Source organism: Arvicola amphibius, chromosome 4 (genome assembly GCF_903992535.2).
Source record: "Arvicola amphibius chromosome 4, mArvAmp1.2, whole genome shotgun sequence".
Lineage (NCBI taxonomy): Eukaryota > Metazoa > Chordata > Mammalia > Rodentia > Cricetidae > Arvicola > Arvicola amphibius.
Window position 1 is genome coordinate 118,533,724 of NC_052050.1, and position 17,516 is coordinate 118,551,239.

At 41.8% G+C, this 17,516-nt stretch overlaps 2 protein-coding genes across 3 annotated transcripts in view; one reads left to right on the forward strand and one right to left on the reverse strand.

The window, feature by feature from the left end:
- The window catches only part of Galnt7 (polypeptide N-acetylgalactosaminyltransferase 7), a 132,348-nt gene extending 124,340 nt beyond the window's left edge, over positions 1-8,008 (forward strand). For both annotated transcript variants that reach the window (XM_038326729.1, XM_038326728.1), the window contains exons 10-12: positions 1,092-1,190; positions 1,871-1,999; positions 5,671-8,008. In XM_038326729.1, the coding sequence (XP_038182657.1) occupies positions 1,092-1,190; positions 1,871-1,999; positions 5,671-5,808 (366 nt within the window). In that variant the 3' untranslated portion in view covers positions 5,809-8,008. The remainder of the gene's footprint in view (positions 1-1,091; positions 1,191-1,870; positions 2,000-5,670) is intronic.
- A 6,350-nt stretch (positions 8,009-14,358) lies between these two features.
- Positions 14,359-17,049, reverse strand: Hmgb2 (high mobility group box 2). Its single transcript, XM_038327516.1, has 5 exons — positions 16,920-17,049; positions 16,110-16,283; positions 15,578-15,723; positions 15,326-15,500; positions 14,359-14,857 (listed from the first exon to the last, which is right to left on the reverse strand). The coding sequence occupies exons 2-5, from the start codon at positions 16,257-16,259 to the stop codon at positions 14,696-14,698; spliced, it is 633 nt and encodes a 210-aa protein (XP_038183444.1). The 5' UTR covers positions 16,260-16,283; positions 16,920-17,049; the 3' UTR covers positions 14,359-14,695.
- Between the last annotated feature and the right edge of the window lie 467 nt (positions 17,050-17,516).

A 17,516-nucleotide genomic window follows, 5' to 3' on the forward strand; every position in this document is an offset into this window, starting at 1 on the left:
CTTTTCTGCCTTTCTTTTGCTGTAAACTGTGAGTTCACTGAAACAGCTGTATTTATTTTGTTCGCTTACATATCCGAGACTGTAGCATGCCCGCCACATGGTAGGTACCTGCCTAGTATTTCGTGGATGAATCAACACTTGCATGCAGGAAGGAATGAGTGGATTAATGAGGGATTTTTCCCCTCCTTTTACTGCTTCTCTTCTAAATACATCTTCAGAGGAATTTCTCCAATTCCATTGCATTCATTCATCAGCTGAACATTCCAGAGCAAACCCCTATTTAGAAGATGTCCACCTGGAAGTCTGAGCTTATCCCAGGCAGTAGAGGCTGCTCCATCTGCACATTCGTCTCTTCTGCGGACCATCACACCCCTTTGTCCCCCCGTATTTTGATGGTCCTGAGGATCATGACTTGCTCATCTTCCTATGTTCAAAAACTCTAATCCTTCGCCCATATCTTCAGAATCAGGCACTTTATCTAAATACTACAGTGGCCTATAATTGAGATGGATACACAGTTCTTCTAAAAGTAGTTACTTTAGCACGAAATTGCATTCCAAACATGGAAACCTCTGTTTGCTTCTGCTTCCACTATTGGTAGTTAGAGGAGAGCCCCACTGCAGGGGCCATGTGCCATGACCCTTGCACTGAGAAGCCTGGAGGCAGCTACCCCAAAAGTGCTGCATAGCCACTGAGAGGAGGACTGGGAAGCACGGTCTGCTCTAGACGTCTGAAGCTGGTGCCTGTCCCTGACATAGCTCTCCTCTGTTTACTTCATTCCCATGGACGCTCTGGTCCTAGAATTTTCCTTAGGGTATCTTGTACTTTGTTTCTCCGTTGTATTTCCTAGCACATGGTAGGCTAGTGCCCTGAAGTGGAGTGAGCTCATTTAAATATTGGCCTCAGCTCATGATTTCAAATATGATGATGGTGACGGTGATGATCATGATGATGGTGACGCCAAGGACAGCCTGGCACTGCAACCGTGAACTCTCCGTGAATTATGCATTGCCCTTGAGAATCTTTTACTCTGGTCCTAGTTTATTACAAACCAGACTGTTTCCTGTATGTTGTTCACTTCGTACCTTTAGATCCGAGGCTTTGAGACTGCGTACTGCATTGACAGCATGGGGAAGACAAACGGAGGCTTTGTTGAACTAGGACCCTGCCACAAGATGGGCGGGAACCAGGTAAGTCTCCGTCTCTCGGGATTGGTCAGCCCTGAGAGCCAGTGGACTTGATCACAGATGGAGAGGGTTTAGTTTGGTTTTTTAATTTTCTCTTGATAAATCAGAAACATTCAGTAAAGTCTGACTGCTAAAGCATCTTCTTTAAATAGGGAATATTGTCAGTGTTGATTTTCACATAAGAGTGTAGAAATGTCTGCACAGAATTAATAATATATTCCTATGGGAAGACAGATTAATCAGGACTAAGAAAGCCTAACCTTTGCGGTTTCACAAGTGTAGTTAGGAAGCCACACTTCTTAATAAGCCGAGTGCTACTGCCAGTTCCATATATTTTATGCATGGCTTCCTTATATAGATATTTTTCATGTCCAATTTCAGCTGTGAAACACTATTAGGTCTACTACTAATTTTTAATTTTCTTATTGTTGATACGTGGTAAATATGAGTTAATTACCCATTCTATGGATTAGAGGTAAAGAATAAAGAATGTAAATAAAGTGTTAAGAGAGGTCTTCAGTAATTTCAAAATGAGTGTAGCTCTTGTCTGTGGCTAATGGTTCTCAACATGTACAAAATTTATAGAACAGTAAGTTACTTATTCAATCTAATTTTAGGAGTTGTTTTCTGCGAAACATATACAGGCAGGAAAGTTATCTCTATTTTATTTGTTTGTTCAATAGCTTTTCCGAATCAATGAAGCAAATCAGCTCATGCAGTATGACCAGTGTTTGACAAAAGGACCCGATGGCTCCAAAGTCATGATTACGCACTGCAACCTGAATGAATTTAAGGAATGGCAGTACTTCAAGGTATGCTGTGTGCCAGCTCCTAGGATAATGTGTGCTGTCCCATTGTCAGGAACAATTAGCTTGTAAGATTTAGACGGATGAATTTTGAAGACGACATGTTCGTGTCCGTGACTTGGGTGTCCTGCATTAGGTTTTTGTGCAGGTTTGCCTGGGCCCTCGGTGAGTCACTGGTCTATAATGAGCCGTCACTTCTGTTTCCTGGAGCAGTGGCATCACGCAGTGAGACCGCTGTGACAGGCATGGAGCTCAAGGATGTGGGTGGTGTTGGAGGCAGTTCCCACATTGTTTTCAGATCTAAATCCAATGTTAAAAATGTAAATGAGTCATTCACTAAAATATCAGCAGTGTTCTTAGATCTTACAAAAGAAAGGGGTTGACTCCTCGTGCTGTCCAGCAGGTGGCAGTACAGACAGGCAAATAAGAGTTGGACATGGAGCCTTCAGGCTTCCTCAGCTTTCCCTGCTAAGAGGAGGAGTTGCTTGTTTAGTCTCATGGTTTCATTGGCCTGGTTTATTCACATGACCCTGCTGGCCCTTAGGCTGCTTTTCTGTCTCAGCTGTGCCTATTTAAAGCATTCTGGCAAGATTCAAACATATTAATGGATTAATGTATAATCTTTGTTTCCTTTTGATTGAAAATAGGTTCCCATATGTTAATTACAGTTTCCCCTTCCTCTGTTCCTCCCAGCTCTTCCCCACTGTCCCTCCCAAGCAGATCCACTCCCTTTCTGTCTTGCATTAGATAACAAACAGGCTTCCAAGGGATGATAATAAAATATAACAGCAACAAAAGAGAGGAAAGAGAGGCCCTATCATATCGAAGTGCGACAAGATAAGACCTAAAGAAGGGAAAGAGCCCTAGAGAAGGCGCAAGAGTCACTTGTCCACGCACTCAGGAATGTATAGTTTTTAAAGTATACATTTGCATGAGTCAAGTTATTGTTTTATGAACTACAACACTGGCAAAGCCTTTTCAAACTGAAAGGACCCAGAGCAGCCCTCAGCTCCAGCCATCTAATACTTGCTCTCCCTCCTGTTGTAGAGGCATTATTCCCCACGCAGCACCGTCTTCCATGGATAATTACTGAACACGCCAGGTGCTGGATTTTATTGTATTTATTGTTCTTATTTGTATAGTGTGTGGGATATAGGTGAGGAGAGGGGTACTCGCAACCATGTTGTACAGGTCAGAGAACAACTCTGGAATTGGTTTCTCTTGCCACCTTTAAGTGGGGCTCAGGGATCAAACTCATGTCTTGAAGCTTTGAAACAAAGCCAGTTCACAAGGGCTGAATCTTTTGGGTTTTGTTGCTGTTTTATAACAAGTTGGAAAGGACAACTTGTTATTAACAGGATTAATAAATCCTGACAAAACAGTGCTTATTTTCCCAAGTAAAAATGAAGAGGAGTAAATGGTAGAGACTGTGGGAATGATAGTTTTTAAACTATAAAAGAGTCTAGCAGACCAAATACTGTCAAGTCATGAGTAGTTTTCTGGAGGCTGAGGCAGAAGGATTGTGAGTTCAAGGCCAGGCTGGACTACATGAGGCCTTGCCCCAAAAGAATGGAAGTCAGCTGGGGATAGAACCCAGAGGTACAACATAATAATGAATTCAACCCTCAGTACCAATTCCCAAATTAAAGAAAAAATCTCTGTGTTTTAGATATTCTTAAAGACACGTTTGTGCATCATTCCACTGGGACCCAGTGATGTGACAGACTGACATCGTGAGCATGTGGAAAATATCTAAAACATGCTTTCTATAATGTAGAGAAAACATAGTTAAAAATAAGCAAAATGCTATTAGAAAGGGAAAAAAGAGAATGTAGTTTTTGATGTTTTCATAGAAAAAAACTAATGCAAAGATCCAGCATGGAGACGTAGAAAAACCTGAGAACTGCTTTTAGATTACTCCTAATTTGAAGGGGCATTTTTTTTTTTTGAAGTAGCCATAGGAAACAGTGGATACTTTTAGGAAAATTATTCATAAAGGACTGTGAAAAATAAATAGATCAATGATAAGATCGGCTTGAACAGAATTCTCAAACTTTCTAGCTTCTGCATTCCCCCACCCCCCTAGGCTTAAGGATTATTGAAACTCACTCAGTACTGTTGGGCTAGCCTGTAATCCCAACCTTGTAAGGCAGAGGTAGGAAGGTTGTAATTTGAAATAAGCCTATACTAAAATATTGAGAACCTGTTTCTTTTCTTTTTTTCCTGTTGGCTATGAGAATTATTTTTCTTTTACTTTTACATCCCAACTCAAGTTTCCTCTCCCTCTTCTAACAATAGAAAGATACTTATGCTCTCCCCAGGAGGCTTCCATATAGGTTATTACTAAAAATATTTGTGAAATTTGAAACTAAGTAAGAATTTATAACTTATGTTTTATATTATGCTAAACTAATACTAAATACTATTCAGTAAGTTATGAAGATCTCCCAAATGCTGATATGTTCCATTGCATGAGATGCAAAAAAAAAAATCAGAAATAGAAGGATTGTTCCTTTAGAGAAGTCTAAATTTTGTCAAGTCTTCATAGTGGTGAAAACTTTTTCAAAATTCTGATTTTTTGCTTGAAAACTAGAACAAACACTGTTGAGTATTTTTTTTTCATTTATTTTGTTGTTGTTGTTGTTCTGACATCCAAGTTTGGATAATCACAGTTTGTTGAATTGAGTAAAAATAACAGGGTATGAAAAAGTAGGTAGTTACTCCTTTCTCGTGTGCCTTTCTCAAGATGCCACTGTGCTCCTCCGTGGGGAGGAGCACTTGATGCACAGTTTCTGTTTCCTCTCAGTGGTTTTTAAGGGATACATGAGGATCAGGTTATAATTAAAAATTAATATAAGCTTTGACAGGCAGCGGTGGCGCACGCCTTTAATCCTAGCACTTGAGAGGCAGAGGCAGGCGGATCTCTGTGAGTCTGAGATCTTCCTGGTTTACCAAACAAGTTCAGGAACAGTCAAGGGCTATACTAAGAAACAGCCTTGAGCCCTCCTCCCCACACCTTCATTGTGGATGTCCTTACAGGAAAGTGTGGTGGGGTTGAGCTGAGTCCGTGGCGGTGACAGTAAGACTGTTGGCAGTTTGTCACACTCCACTGCTTGCTGATGCTGGGACTTGATGCTTTTGTCCCAATGGAGCAATGTCAGTACAGCGCAAAGGAATCAATTCTTTTGCATTTTAAGAATGAGTTTTGCTGAACACACCCATTCTTGGGTAGTCTGAGGACCTTTCTTTGAAAAGCTGTGAGCCTAACTGAAGGAATAAACAGCATACGATGAAAACTGTATTAGAGCAGAGGAAATAGGAGTTAAAAAACGTAAGCCAGAGACTGACAATATTAGCCATGGAGAACTGATACATGAATGAATGAGAGAGAAGCATACAGTTTCCTTAGGACTGGAAAGCTGGGATTGTCTTTAGCCAGAATAAGAACCAAAGACAGAGGTTTGAAGGGACGGAACTTCAGTTTGTATGTATTGAAGTTGGCATACCAGCAGTACGTAGTGACATAATAAAAGGAAGGGCCAAGGAAACTGACGTTCAAGGTCTAATGCAAGCTGGTCCGGTATGCTTGCACTGCCTCTGAGAAAGCCAAGTAATAGCTTCCCATGTCAGGATCTCAGAGTCCGCATTTCCCACCTTTCCCTCGCCGTTTTTTCCAGAGCCTGCACAGGTTTACTCACGTCCCTTCAGGAAAGTGCTTAGATCGGTCAGAGGTCCTGCATCAAGTGTTCATCGCCAACTGTGACTCCAGCAAGACGACTCAGAAGTGGGAAATGAACAACATTCACAGTATTTAAAAAAAAGAAAAGAAACCAACAATCTACCTACTGACAAGTACATTTATGGAGGACTGAAAACCGCCTGGAACCTGCTGCAACCATTATTATTAATCCTGTACAGCTCCAAACACGGAACCTCTGATCAGCTTGAAGGACGTTGATAAACTGTGATTTTTACAATAACATTATCATCTGCAGTTACTGTTTACAAAACTGCTTTTACCTTAAACTCTGTAGATGTTTACATCGTTTTGCTTTTGTTTTAAGATGATGTTGGTAATTTGTGCCTTTAACTCAGTTTTCAGAACAGAGTTAAAGCATATGTTGTCTTCTTTGGGAATACACTCAGGGGTCTGAAAGGCAGTTTGGTTTTTGTTGTTGTTGTTGTTAACACACTTGAAAAAAAATAAGGTTGAAGTAACCAGACTCTCCTATTTGACTTGGTGGTTGTCAACCTGCTGTCTTTATTTAATTCCACATCTTTCTGAAGCACTGCCACAGGTCGTTAGCCATGGTGGCCTTCCTTCAGTCATGCTGCTTGTTTGAAAGGTGAATTTCAACACATTTAGTGCCTCTTTCATTTCTCAGTATATTTTTTGAGAGCTTATAGTGAAATTGTTATGATGGTAACAATGGATGAAATGTCACCTGTGTGGGGATACTTCTGCCACTCAGAAATGAGTTTCCGGACTGCCATTGACTATGAAGTTGAATGACGTGTGGCTGGAAGAATGACAGTGGGCACCATCTCAAGGCCATCCCATTGGGCCTGAAGATGCTGTGGCAGACTCCCCTGTCTGCTGGTATTCTCGATGCCCTCTGCTCACACCACCTTCTAGGCTAGCAAAGGGATCTTCCTACTAAAGAACCATTGCCCACCTACATTTTGCCTCTACATTCCCCAGGATCTGTCACTGTAGAAAACTAGAAATAATTCTCAGTTTGAAACTTGAAAAGAAGGTTGGGGGGCAGGAATACAACACAATAGTCTAGTGTGGACAACATAAGGATGGTTCTGAGCTAAGGATTCCCGAGCCCTTGTTAGATACAAAGCCTTAGAAAACTGCAGTACAGCCCAAGCTGTGAACCGGGATGAGCTGACACTTGTCTTCATCCAATGAAATGCCATGCACACTTTTTTAATTTAAGACAATTAGCATCTAAGAACACAGATCAACAAACGTGAACTACGTTGTTACGTTAGGTGTTAGTTCTGTAGGGTTCCTTAATTTCTATTTTAGGAAATGTATTTTCTTTTAGTATATGCCAGTGAAAAGATTTAATTTGAACATTTATTAAGACAATACCTGCTTTAAGAGAACCGAATGTTGCAAATTTTAATTTCTAAGAAGTCTTCTCTTACCCAAAAAGATAAAAATGTCTACATTGAGTGCCAAAAAAGGAAAGCAGTGTGATTAGATGGGACAAGTAAACTAAGCATGTTTGATCTTGTAGTCATCACAATGAGAGAATTCACAAACTACTGCCAGAAGCAAATATTTTTAATTAAAGCTTTAAGAAGAAAAAAAAAGTGCTAATATGTATTTAGAAAAAAAGTCTACAACTTTTTCCCCAACCTTAGTTCTTCGGTTTGGACAATAAAGCTTACACATCCCGAATGGTTTATTTGTAATTTTGAGTTGTCAATTTGTATTTTGCTACTGATCTGTGATCCACTATTTAAACTTTCATCTCCAGGAATATTTAAAAAGAAATGCATTTATATACTCATATAATTGCAAGTAAATCAACTCTAAAAAGGAAAGCAAGCGAATTGGTAATAACTTGTGTTTGAAATCACCACTATTTCCCATGTTGAATATAGTACCCTATATCTATGCATAGGCTGAGAAAGGTGGCACACGTACTGTGCATGTCATTTTATGGGCAAATTAAGTTGTTTTTAGTACAATTTGTTAGGATATTGTACGAACATGATTCTATATATTGAAATCAGAAACCTTACCACACGTGAAAACATCAGAAGCTGCCGCCATAATGACTGTTTTGTACTTTAGGCTGCTTTGAAAATAATCCCCATATCCTTGCTTTGTAAGTTGATAATATCACTATGCATTTCTACACATTTTATAAATTTGATTTATGCAGATTTTGATACACTGTATGTTTCTGTAGAAATTGTACAAATACTCAAAATTTTATTAGGGTAAACTTGAGAAGCTTATGTATATCTTAATTCTGGGTTGCTTGTTTTTTAGGTGAGAAAAAATAAAATGTATTTTAATCCATAGCTTTTCAGTGCTTGTAATCATTTCTATACATAACTGCACACTTAAAAATTTACTCGGGCTTTTTATTTACAGAATATAGCTGAAATAATACAAACTATAGTTATTAGATGAATGTGTGCCTGAGTGTTGTTTAGAATTCTGCTGTTTGTGACAGATGCCTACCTATAGAAACATGAATATTTCTTTTTACCTTTCAGGTTGCTGATCTCTAACACTCTGGTAAGTCACTTAGCTAATGATAAACTACAATCTCAGGAATGAGCATCTTTTTTGAGAAAGCTGTGCTACAGAGTTTAAATCACTCACACAAGGTGATCTGTAGTGGGAGTTCAAATGAATAAACACTGGACTCCACTATGCGATATTACCATTTAGTCCAGCAGACTTTCTCATTAAAGAGCTTGCTTTTAGGGTTATTAGGATTAAATAAATTAATGTGCCTAAAGTTCCCAGCACACGATCAAGGTCATTAACATACATGTTAGTAGTTCTGACTTTTAGACTACAGTGTAGACCCCAATAAAGGCAATGTGTGAATGAATATTTATTTTTCTCATTATGACCCATACTTTACCCCCCAATAAAACTTAACAGTAAGCCGGGCGGCGGTGGCGCACGCCTTTAATCCCAGCACTCGGGAGGCAGAGGCAGGCGGATCTCTGAGTTCGAGGCCAGCCTGGTCTACAAGAGCTAGTTCCAGGACAGGCTCTAGAAACTACAGAGAAACCCTGTCTCGAAAAACCAAAAAAAATAAATAAAACTTAACAGTAGAAAATTTGGTGCAGTGATAGGTAGAGGATTTAACCTGCTATCCCTGAACAATCTTAAAATAATAACAAAATACACTGTGGTCAGGCAAAGCATGCTCTACTTAAGAAACAATGGGGCTGGAGCGGGCTCAGCAGTTCACTGCCCACTCTCCAGGGGGTGCGGGTTCGATTCCCAGCACCCACAAGGCAGCTCACAGCTGTATAGGCTCCAGCTCCAGGGGATCTGGTAGCATCACACATACAGGCAAAATACCAATGCACATAAAAATTTTAAAATTTAAAAAAAAAAGAGGTGAACCCCATGTTTCCCATGTCTGTCTACCTGAGAGAGGAAGAACGGCAAACAAGTTTCTGCTGAGCAGAAACAGTGGGAGTTGGCCATTGCAGCAGAATGGAAAAAAAAAAAAGCCTAAATGCCTATTGGTAGAATGAGGAAGTATAACAATGTTTTGTTGTTTTTGGTTTTCTTGAGACAAAGTCTCACTACACAGCTCTGGCCGTCCTAGAAGTCACTATGTAGACCAGGCTGTCCTCCAACTACTCTGAGATGCCCCTGCTTCTCTGCCTCCCATGTGCTGGGATTAAGGGTGTGCACCACTATACCCAGCTGGTATAATCATAGAATGTAATGTTATACAATGAAAAGCATGAACAAACTCAGTCATAAGTTTTAGTGATACAATCTTAAGTGAGAAGGGCAAATCCTAAGAGACTTTTATAAATATCAAAAATAACTAAGACATACAGCAAATTGCACACATATAAAGTTAAATCATTTGTCCATGTTGAGTTTCCTGTTGGAGTTAAAGATAAAACTCTGCACAGGATGCCACGTTATCAAAGATTGGCCTCAAACTTGCTATGTATATAGTACATTATGACTGAACTTCTGATTTCACATGCACCAGTGGCCCAAGGGCTAGGATTCTAAGTGTGTACAACCACACCTAGTTTAAATTTTACCAAGAGACTACGTGCCTTGTCTGCTCTTAATGAAACCAGTAAGAACAGAGCTGTTGACAAATCTAAGCTCCACACTAACAATTTCTTTTAGTCTCGGTTTTATATAAATTTTTATTTTGTTAGGTTCTTGTTTTGTATATAAGTCACCTCTTTTTTGGTAATGTGGAAAACCAAATAAGGAATTGATGAATGATTATGTTGTCTGAACTAGAAAGTAACTACAGGCTTGGCATGCCAGTACACACCTTGAACGCTACCAGGAGGCAACCTCCTGATGTTAAATTAAAGCCAGGCTGGTCTAGTGCTCAGGCCAGCCAGAGCTACATATAGACACTTAGTGAAGAAAGGAGACTAGACAGGTGATAGACCATTCCCAGTTGTAAAATCTGATGAATCGGTTTGAAATGCAGTACTACTGAACACCTGAGTTCTTTATAATTTTTTAAATTATTTTATTAGTTTTTACGTATATGTTTTCCCTACATGTATGTCTATACACTAGATACATTCCTGGTACCCAAGGAAGTCAGGACTAGAACTGGAGTTACAGATGGCTGTGAGTCACCATAAGGGTGCTGGGAAGTGAACCCGAGTCCTCTACAAGAGCAGCCAGTGCTCTTAGAGCTATCTCTCCAGTCCAATTTTCACTTTTTTTTCCTTGATATTTATTGAGCTCTACATTTTTCTCTGCTCCCCTCCCTGCCTCTCCTCTCCCCACTTCAATCCTTCCCCCCAAGATCCCCATGCTCCCAATTTACTCAGGAGATCTCAATTTTCACTTTTAAAGTGAACATTCTAATTGTGCTAGTCCACAGATGTTGTAACATGAAGAATGAAGCTTACCAAGAGATAGTGAGGTTCAGTGAACCCCCAGAAATGTCTTTTACCTTTGCTGCACAATAAGAACCACCATAGAAGTGACAAACTGGTGAGCCTTGGATAGGACCTTATTTACAGCTGTTTTCTTTGACCCTAAAATGTGAATTGCCAGTATTTAATTCAGATTTCAGTTTTAAAAAACTTAAAATTTCTGATTCTACTTGAAAATCTACATGGGAGATCTATGAATTCTATACCATTTCTACCCAAGACAGTTAAAAATAGTGCCCTCCCATTTATCCTAACATTCATGTTTACAGATAGGCACAGAACATTTTGCCAGTCAGATACAGCAATACAAAGGCAGTTAGTGTACAGGCCTTCACACCTCGTCACTTCTGGCCCTTCCCCTAGTTTCAACACTTCTTCCCATCAACCAACTAACCTCTTAAAACGGTTATCTCCACTAGGAATCATATGGAAAACTAGTCTAAAACTAGCTCATTTCTAGAAGTATTTCTACCTTTAAAACTAAATTTTATGAAATACTGAGTTACTTTCCTTTTATAAGAGTGTAAACTAAACAATAAATTTTAATATCTCAGAAACCAGCAAACTTTTATACAATATAAAGTAGCTTCACCCATTTTGGGACCCTTATCCCCACCTCTCCCCCCCCCCCCCAAATCTCCTGAATGTCTACTCACAGGGACCACAGAAGGGAAAACTTATAGTTTAAATTTAACACTAAAAGAACAGTCTTGATAAAATTACAACCGCAACCTGTTCCTCTCTCACTTGCAGAATCTTGGGAGTCTAAGACACAAAAATAGGGCATTAGGAGAGGAAAGATACATTGAGAGTAAGAATAACAGAATCCATGTGACATTAAAGTTTAAGGGGAATAAGCAAAAACAAAAGGTGGATAGGGACCTTTTATTTGGTCCCTATGGGATGACAATATGCAGACTAAAAACAAATGTGAAACAAATGAAATTTTCATATGAAAACCCATTGCTTTTATTCTCCCTTAAAATTAGTGTCACCATTAGTTGTGGCAGGGATTCCTGAGTCTAATACATTATGACGTTCCTTTGCTTTTTTTCCCTTTGCTATTCTGAGAAATAAGACTTTTGTTAGGTTTGATGGCACAAACCTTTAACCCTTTTAAGGTAGAGGCGTGTAGATCTGTCAATTTGACACCAATCTGGTCTATAGTGAGTTCCAGGATAACTAGGTTATACAGGGAAACCCTGTCTCGAAAAACCAATATATGTATGTGTGTTGCAAAACATTTCATGGCATATGAAATAATGGGAAGTCAGATTTTCTTTTCTCCAAGATGAGGTTTCTGTTGTCCTGGAACTTGCTATGTAGAACAGGATGGTCTCAACCCGAAATCCACCCTCCTCTGCTCAGGATTAAAGGCAGGTGCCACCAGGCCCAGCTGAGAAGTCATATTTAAGATGTATTTATTTACTACTTACAGTAATAATCTTAGAAATGTTTTTGGCCAGTGTGATGGCACAGCAGGTAAAGGTGCTTATTGTGAACCAAGCTTGACAGCTGGAGTTCAGTCCTACATGGTAGAAAGGAAACCAACTCCTACAAATTGTGGATATTTATAAGCACCCTGTGCCCCACATACATGACTGAGTATACACACACTTAAAAATGTCTGAGTGGTCATGACACATGGAGGTCAGAAACAACTTTCTCAGCATTCTGAGAATTGAACTCAGATTAGGCTTGGGCAGCAAGTATTATTTAACTATAGGAACGATCTCCCCAGCCTTCAATTTTTTTTTTTTTTTTTTTTTAAGCAACCAAAGGACAATTGCTTTTGGTCTTTGGCTGAGATAGGTTTCAAGAGTTACACATTTGACTGTAGTCAAATAAACCTGTGCTTTAAAAAAAAATGTCAGGGTTGTAGAGATGGCTCAGAGGTTTTAAGCACTGGCTTCTCTTCTAGAAGTCCTGAGTTCAGTTCCCAGAAACCATATGGTGGTTCACAACCATCTGAGATCTGGTATCCTCCTCTAGTGTATAGGTATACATGCAGGCAAAATACTACACACATAATAAAATCTTTTAAAAACCAACATTTAAAGATGTCAAACAAAAACCTGAAAATACATACATATATATACACATACACACACAAACATATATACCAAGTGCCACTTCCCCAATACACAATTTCTTCACAAAAACCTAAAAGACAAAACATCACAGCAAACACCCTAACATATAAAAAAAATTATTTTGGAAAATATGATACATGTGAGATATATAAGAATAACAGACTATGAAACGTGAGAAGTTTTACACTGATGGAACAGAACAAGCACTGCAAAACTGTTGAGGCATATACTGCTTACTACTTAGAGCAGTTTTGCCAGGCTTGAGTTAAAGCTCAAGAGCAGTTTCTAACAAAGTACAGGTTTGGAAGAAAACACCAAAAAAACCTTAAATGATGCCACTGAAATTAGTTCAGGGGTACAGCACTTGCCTAGCATGCATAAGGCCCTGGCTTCAATCTCCAGCACTGCCAAAAAAAAAAAAAAAGTTTGAATTATTCTAAGTAGCAAATTCTATATTATCCGTACCTTTTAGCTCAGCAATTCCTTATATTTTTCACACATAAAAATAGTCATGACAATATTTTTTTTTTCCGAGACAGAGTTTCTCTGTAGCTTTGGAACCTGTCCTGGAACCAGCTCTTGTAGACCAGGCTGGCCTTTAACTCAGATATCCACCTCCCTCTGCCTCCCCAGTGCTAAAATTAAAGGCCTGTACTACCACAACAGGGTTTGGTCACAGCAATGTTCTCTAAGTGGCATAAGGGAGTTACAATGATAGTGAAAGCAGCACTTGTCAAGAGGGTGAATTTTTAAGGAACTAGTTAAAAAAATTATGACCTGTTAAGTGGAGTATGCAGATATTTAAAAATCCAGCAACTGCTTTAAGAATTTACTTGTGTAATACCAATACACAACAGATTATGCTCCCATAGATTGTTGCTAGGATTTAGTCTAGAAAACCCAAAACTGAAAGAGATGTAACTATGCTTATTATTACCTTTTGTACCACAGAAGCACTTACTTTCTTTGCAGGCTTTCTCCCCACATACAAGCCAGGGTAGGCCTTAACTTCCACTCCTCGAGCCTCTACCTTCCAACACTGGGACTAATTACATATACCTGCCACCACCCAGCCTGGCAGACCTACATGTTTACACACTTGAAAGTAGTAACTGGTCCAGAATGGAGTCTACTCCCTATCCTCATTCAAATCATCTCATAACTTACTTTCAGGACTAAGTTTTGGTACAATGAGCTAACACCAGATCTATCCACCTCAAATCTGTATTAACATTCAGTAAATCAAAATAACTAAAATCCCACACCTCCATATCTAATACATTATCCAAAACATTTTAGTATACTAAAAGAAAGACCTAAGTCCTGAAAAGACCAACACACTCCTCCATTTGAACGGAAAATTTTTAGACTTGTAATTAACACAATAGAACAGTATGAAAGTCTTATGTCCCTAATACTAAGCTTTAACCTGTTGCTAATAACTATGTCATAGAAATTGACCCTTCTCTAAAAACAAAACAAGGAAATTAATAAATCAGCAAAAAAAATGAACACAAAACTGAAAATGACTGACATGGCCCCAATCTGCACTTAAGGGAAAATTAAACACAATGCAAGTAATATACATTATTTTATTACAAATTTTTTTAAAAAAAAAAAAATAACAAGAGAAAATGCAACATCCTAAAAAAAACTTACTGGTAATACAAATTCCTATGTATGTTTGCTGGGCTACCATAAGAAATTAAAGAAACCATTAAATATTTAGGAACATTCAACATCAAAAGCTTTAAGTCTAACTGTATGTTGTAGCCCCTCAAAAAGCTACAAACTCCTTTTTTTTTAAAAGTATTTTCTCTACAAAGAATCTCATCAGCTATACAAAAATCTGTACAGTTTTTATACTGAAGCTAATGTTGAGCTGCACTTGAATTTCACATTCTTAGCAAAATAAGTTGCCTGAGCACATACACTCCACACATTTTAGGACAGCCATTTATTCTTCATCCTCATCTTCCTCCTCATCATCTTCATCTTCTTCTTCTTCCTCCTCCTCCTCCTCATCTTCTGGCTCATTCTTCTTCTTTGAGCCTGTTGGCCTACCAGGACCCTTCTTTCCTACTTCGCTTTTGCCCTTGGCACGGTATGCAGCAATATCCTGAAATATGGTCAAAGGAAGATCAGCATCTGGTATCATTGCTCAATGTGAAAAACCACTTAAATGTAAACAACCTAAAATTGGCCAATAACCTTACGAGCTAGGATTCAGACTACCACAGGTTTGAGATCATTTGTTCCATTTAGGCTTCAGAAATCAAATCAGATAAACTCATGGGATCTACCTTAGAGCAGTGTTAGTGCTTCTATGTCACCCTCCCCACCTTACAGCTTTAGACACAACTACCTAAAACACAGCTGCCACTTCTTCCAGATTTACATAACTTTGCATGTATAGGCAGAATTTATGAGGGCTACAAACACTAAATCAAAAGAAAGTTTATCTCCTTCCTAGTGCTAGTTTCCTTAGGCCTTTTCAAAAGCTGACAACCACCGACTATATATCTCCCAGTTTCTACAGGTCAATGTATATGCAAATATGTTTTTAAAAGGTAAAATGGCACCATACCTTTTCATATTTCTCTTTTAGTTTAGCTGCCTTCTGCTCATAGGGTTGTTTATCTTTGGCAGACTGTTCAGACCACATCTCACCCAATTTTTTTGCAGTATCTCCAATAGACAGGCCTGGGTGTTCACTTTTGATCTTTGGGCGATGTTCAGAGCAAAACAGGAAGAAGGCAGACCTGAAAGGAAGCAATAGAGTTAACAAATGGAGAGGGGGGAAGGAAAGAGGCGGTTTAGCTAATGGAAATCAACTTACGGTGGTCTTTTCGGAGCATTAGGATCCTTCTTCTTTCCTTTCTTATCACCTTTGGGAGGAACGTAATTCTTCATCTCCCTGTCATAGCGAGCTTTGTCGCTCTTGGCCAAATCTTCGAACTTCGACTTTTCCTTTGCAGACATGGTCTACAGGGGAGGGGAGAACACCGAGTCAATTTTTAAGCTCTTAGCCGTACATAGAAATAATAAGTTTTAAGCTCTCAGCCGTCCCAAATAAATAATAAAAAGCAAACGAGTAGACCAGCAAAATTTTTAAGCTCTTGGCTATCCCAATAAATAAAGCGAGTGAACGGCCGAATCCTTAAGCTCTCAGCCTTCCCAATCCACACAGTTTCATCAACAGAGCTGCTCTCGGGGCGTCTTTAAAGTCCCCCTCCCGTCTCCAGCTCTAGAACACTAATTTTTCCCCAGGTCACCAGCAGACTGGGCAAAGCCCGAACTTCCCGGTCACCCGTCGCCAGAGGGGCCCCGCCAAAAGCACCCCGGGACCCCACCCCGCCCGGCTCCCTCACCTTCCATCTCTCGGAGCACTTCTTGGAGAACTCGGCGAAGTTGACCGACGAGTCGGGGTGCTTCTTCTTGTGCTCCTCGCGGCACGTCTGCACGAAGAAGGCGTACGAGGACATCTTGCCCCGCGGCTTGTTGGGGTCTCCCTTGCCCATCGCTGACGGTGGCGCGGCGTCTACCTGCCGGAGGAGAGAGCCGTGTCGCCGAGGCCGGCGGGGGGGATGGGAGGCTGGGGGTGGCGCGGGTCGTGGGATGGGGGGGACGGCTCGGCCCGCGGATGGGGAGGACGGAACGGCCCACGGGATGGGAAGTGGGGAGAAAAGCACGGTTCGTGGGATGGGCAGGGGGAGACGGCGCGGTCCGCGGGATGGGAGGCGGGAACGGACCGGCCCGCGGGGGTTGGCGGGGATGGGGGGGCAGCGCTCCGCTTCCCGCCCAAACCCGAGCCGCCGAGCCCCTCCTCCCCGCGCGCGGCCCGGCCCACCCCGCCGCGGCCCCGTAAGCCTCAGCGACTCTTCCCGGAGGCCGAAAATCCGCCGTCCGCGCGCCCTCCTGACAGGAAAGCCCCGCGCCTTCCGTGCCGCGGGCCTCGCGCTCAACTCGTCAGGAAACTTCCAAGTCAAAACTAAACGGTGCGCGGTCGGGCCCAAGGGCTTCCCGCCTGGCCCCCCCAGGCCCCGGCTCCGGCCCTCACCCGAAAGCCGGCCAGCCCGACTGGGCTCTCCCCGAAGCCGCCCGGCCGAGACCCGGCCGACGTCGCCCTCTCCGCCGCCAGGCCCGGGCCGCCAAGCCCGAGGCTCTCGGCCGACTCTTACCTGGCGCGAGCGCGTCCCTCCGAGGCCGACACGAACACTTCCTTCCCCAAGCTCCGGCGAGAACTGGCTCCTCACTACCGCAAGCCGCAGCCTCTTGTTTTGCAGACTTCTCCGCGCCACGGCAACTTGACGAGACCCGCCGCGGGCCACGCCTCCTCCTCTCCGATTGGCTGTGGGGATTATTCAAACCTGGGTAGTCCCCGCCCTCCCACCGGGAGGGCTTCTGATTGGTCGGCGTCCGAGCAGGCCCGCCCCTCCTGCCTCGGCCTAGCAGGTTCGGTGGGTCTCCCAGGTCGTTAACTCCCAGACCCGTTGGAACCGGTCTGGGGAGGAATGTACTGCTCGACCCTGATTGGCGGCAGGAAAAGCGTTTGAAAAATGGCGGGCCGGACGCTGATTGGCTGAGACCGTAAACAGGGGTGTGGCTAGCCCCGGCTCGGCCCCGCCAGATTTAAAACTACGCGGGGGCGGCTCGCACGAGCTTCAGGTGTTAAAGATGGCGGCCGCTCCTGCCGGCCCGGGGGTGACTGGAGTCGCCGCTCCCGCCGCCGCCGGCAGCCCCGGTGCGCTGTGTCTGTCGTCACAGCCGGGGCCGCA

Bases quoted from the DNA above. Each gene is read 5' to 3' on its own strand.
- Hmgb2 (XM_038327516.1), bottom strand. From the start codon at position 16,259: ATGGGCAAGGGAGACCCCAACAAGCCGCGGGGCAAGATGTCCTCGTAC. The intron at 15,724-16,109 runs GTGAGGGAGCCG...CCTCCCCTGTAG, and splicing joins AGTGCTCCGAGAGATGGAAG to ACCATGTCTGCAAAGGAAAA. The intron at 14,858-15,325 runs GTATGGTGCCAT...ACCATATTTCAG, and splicing joins TAAAAGAGAAATATGAAAAG to GATATTGCTGCATACCGTGC.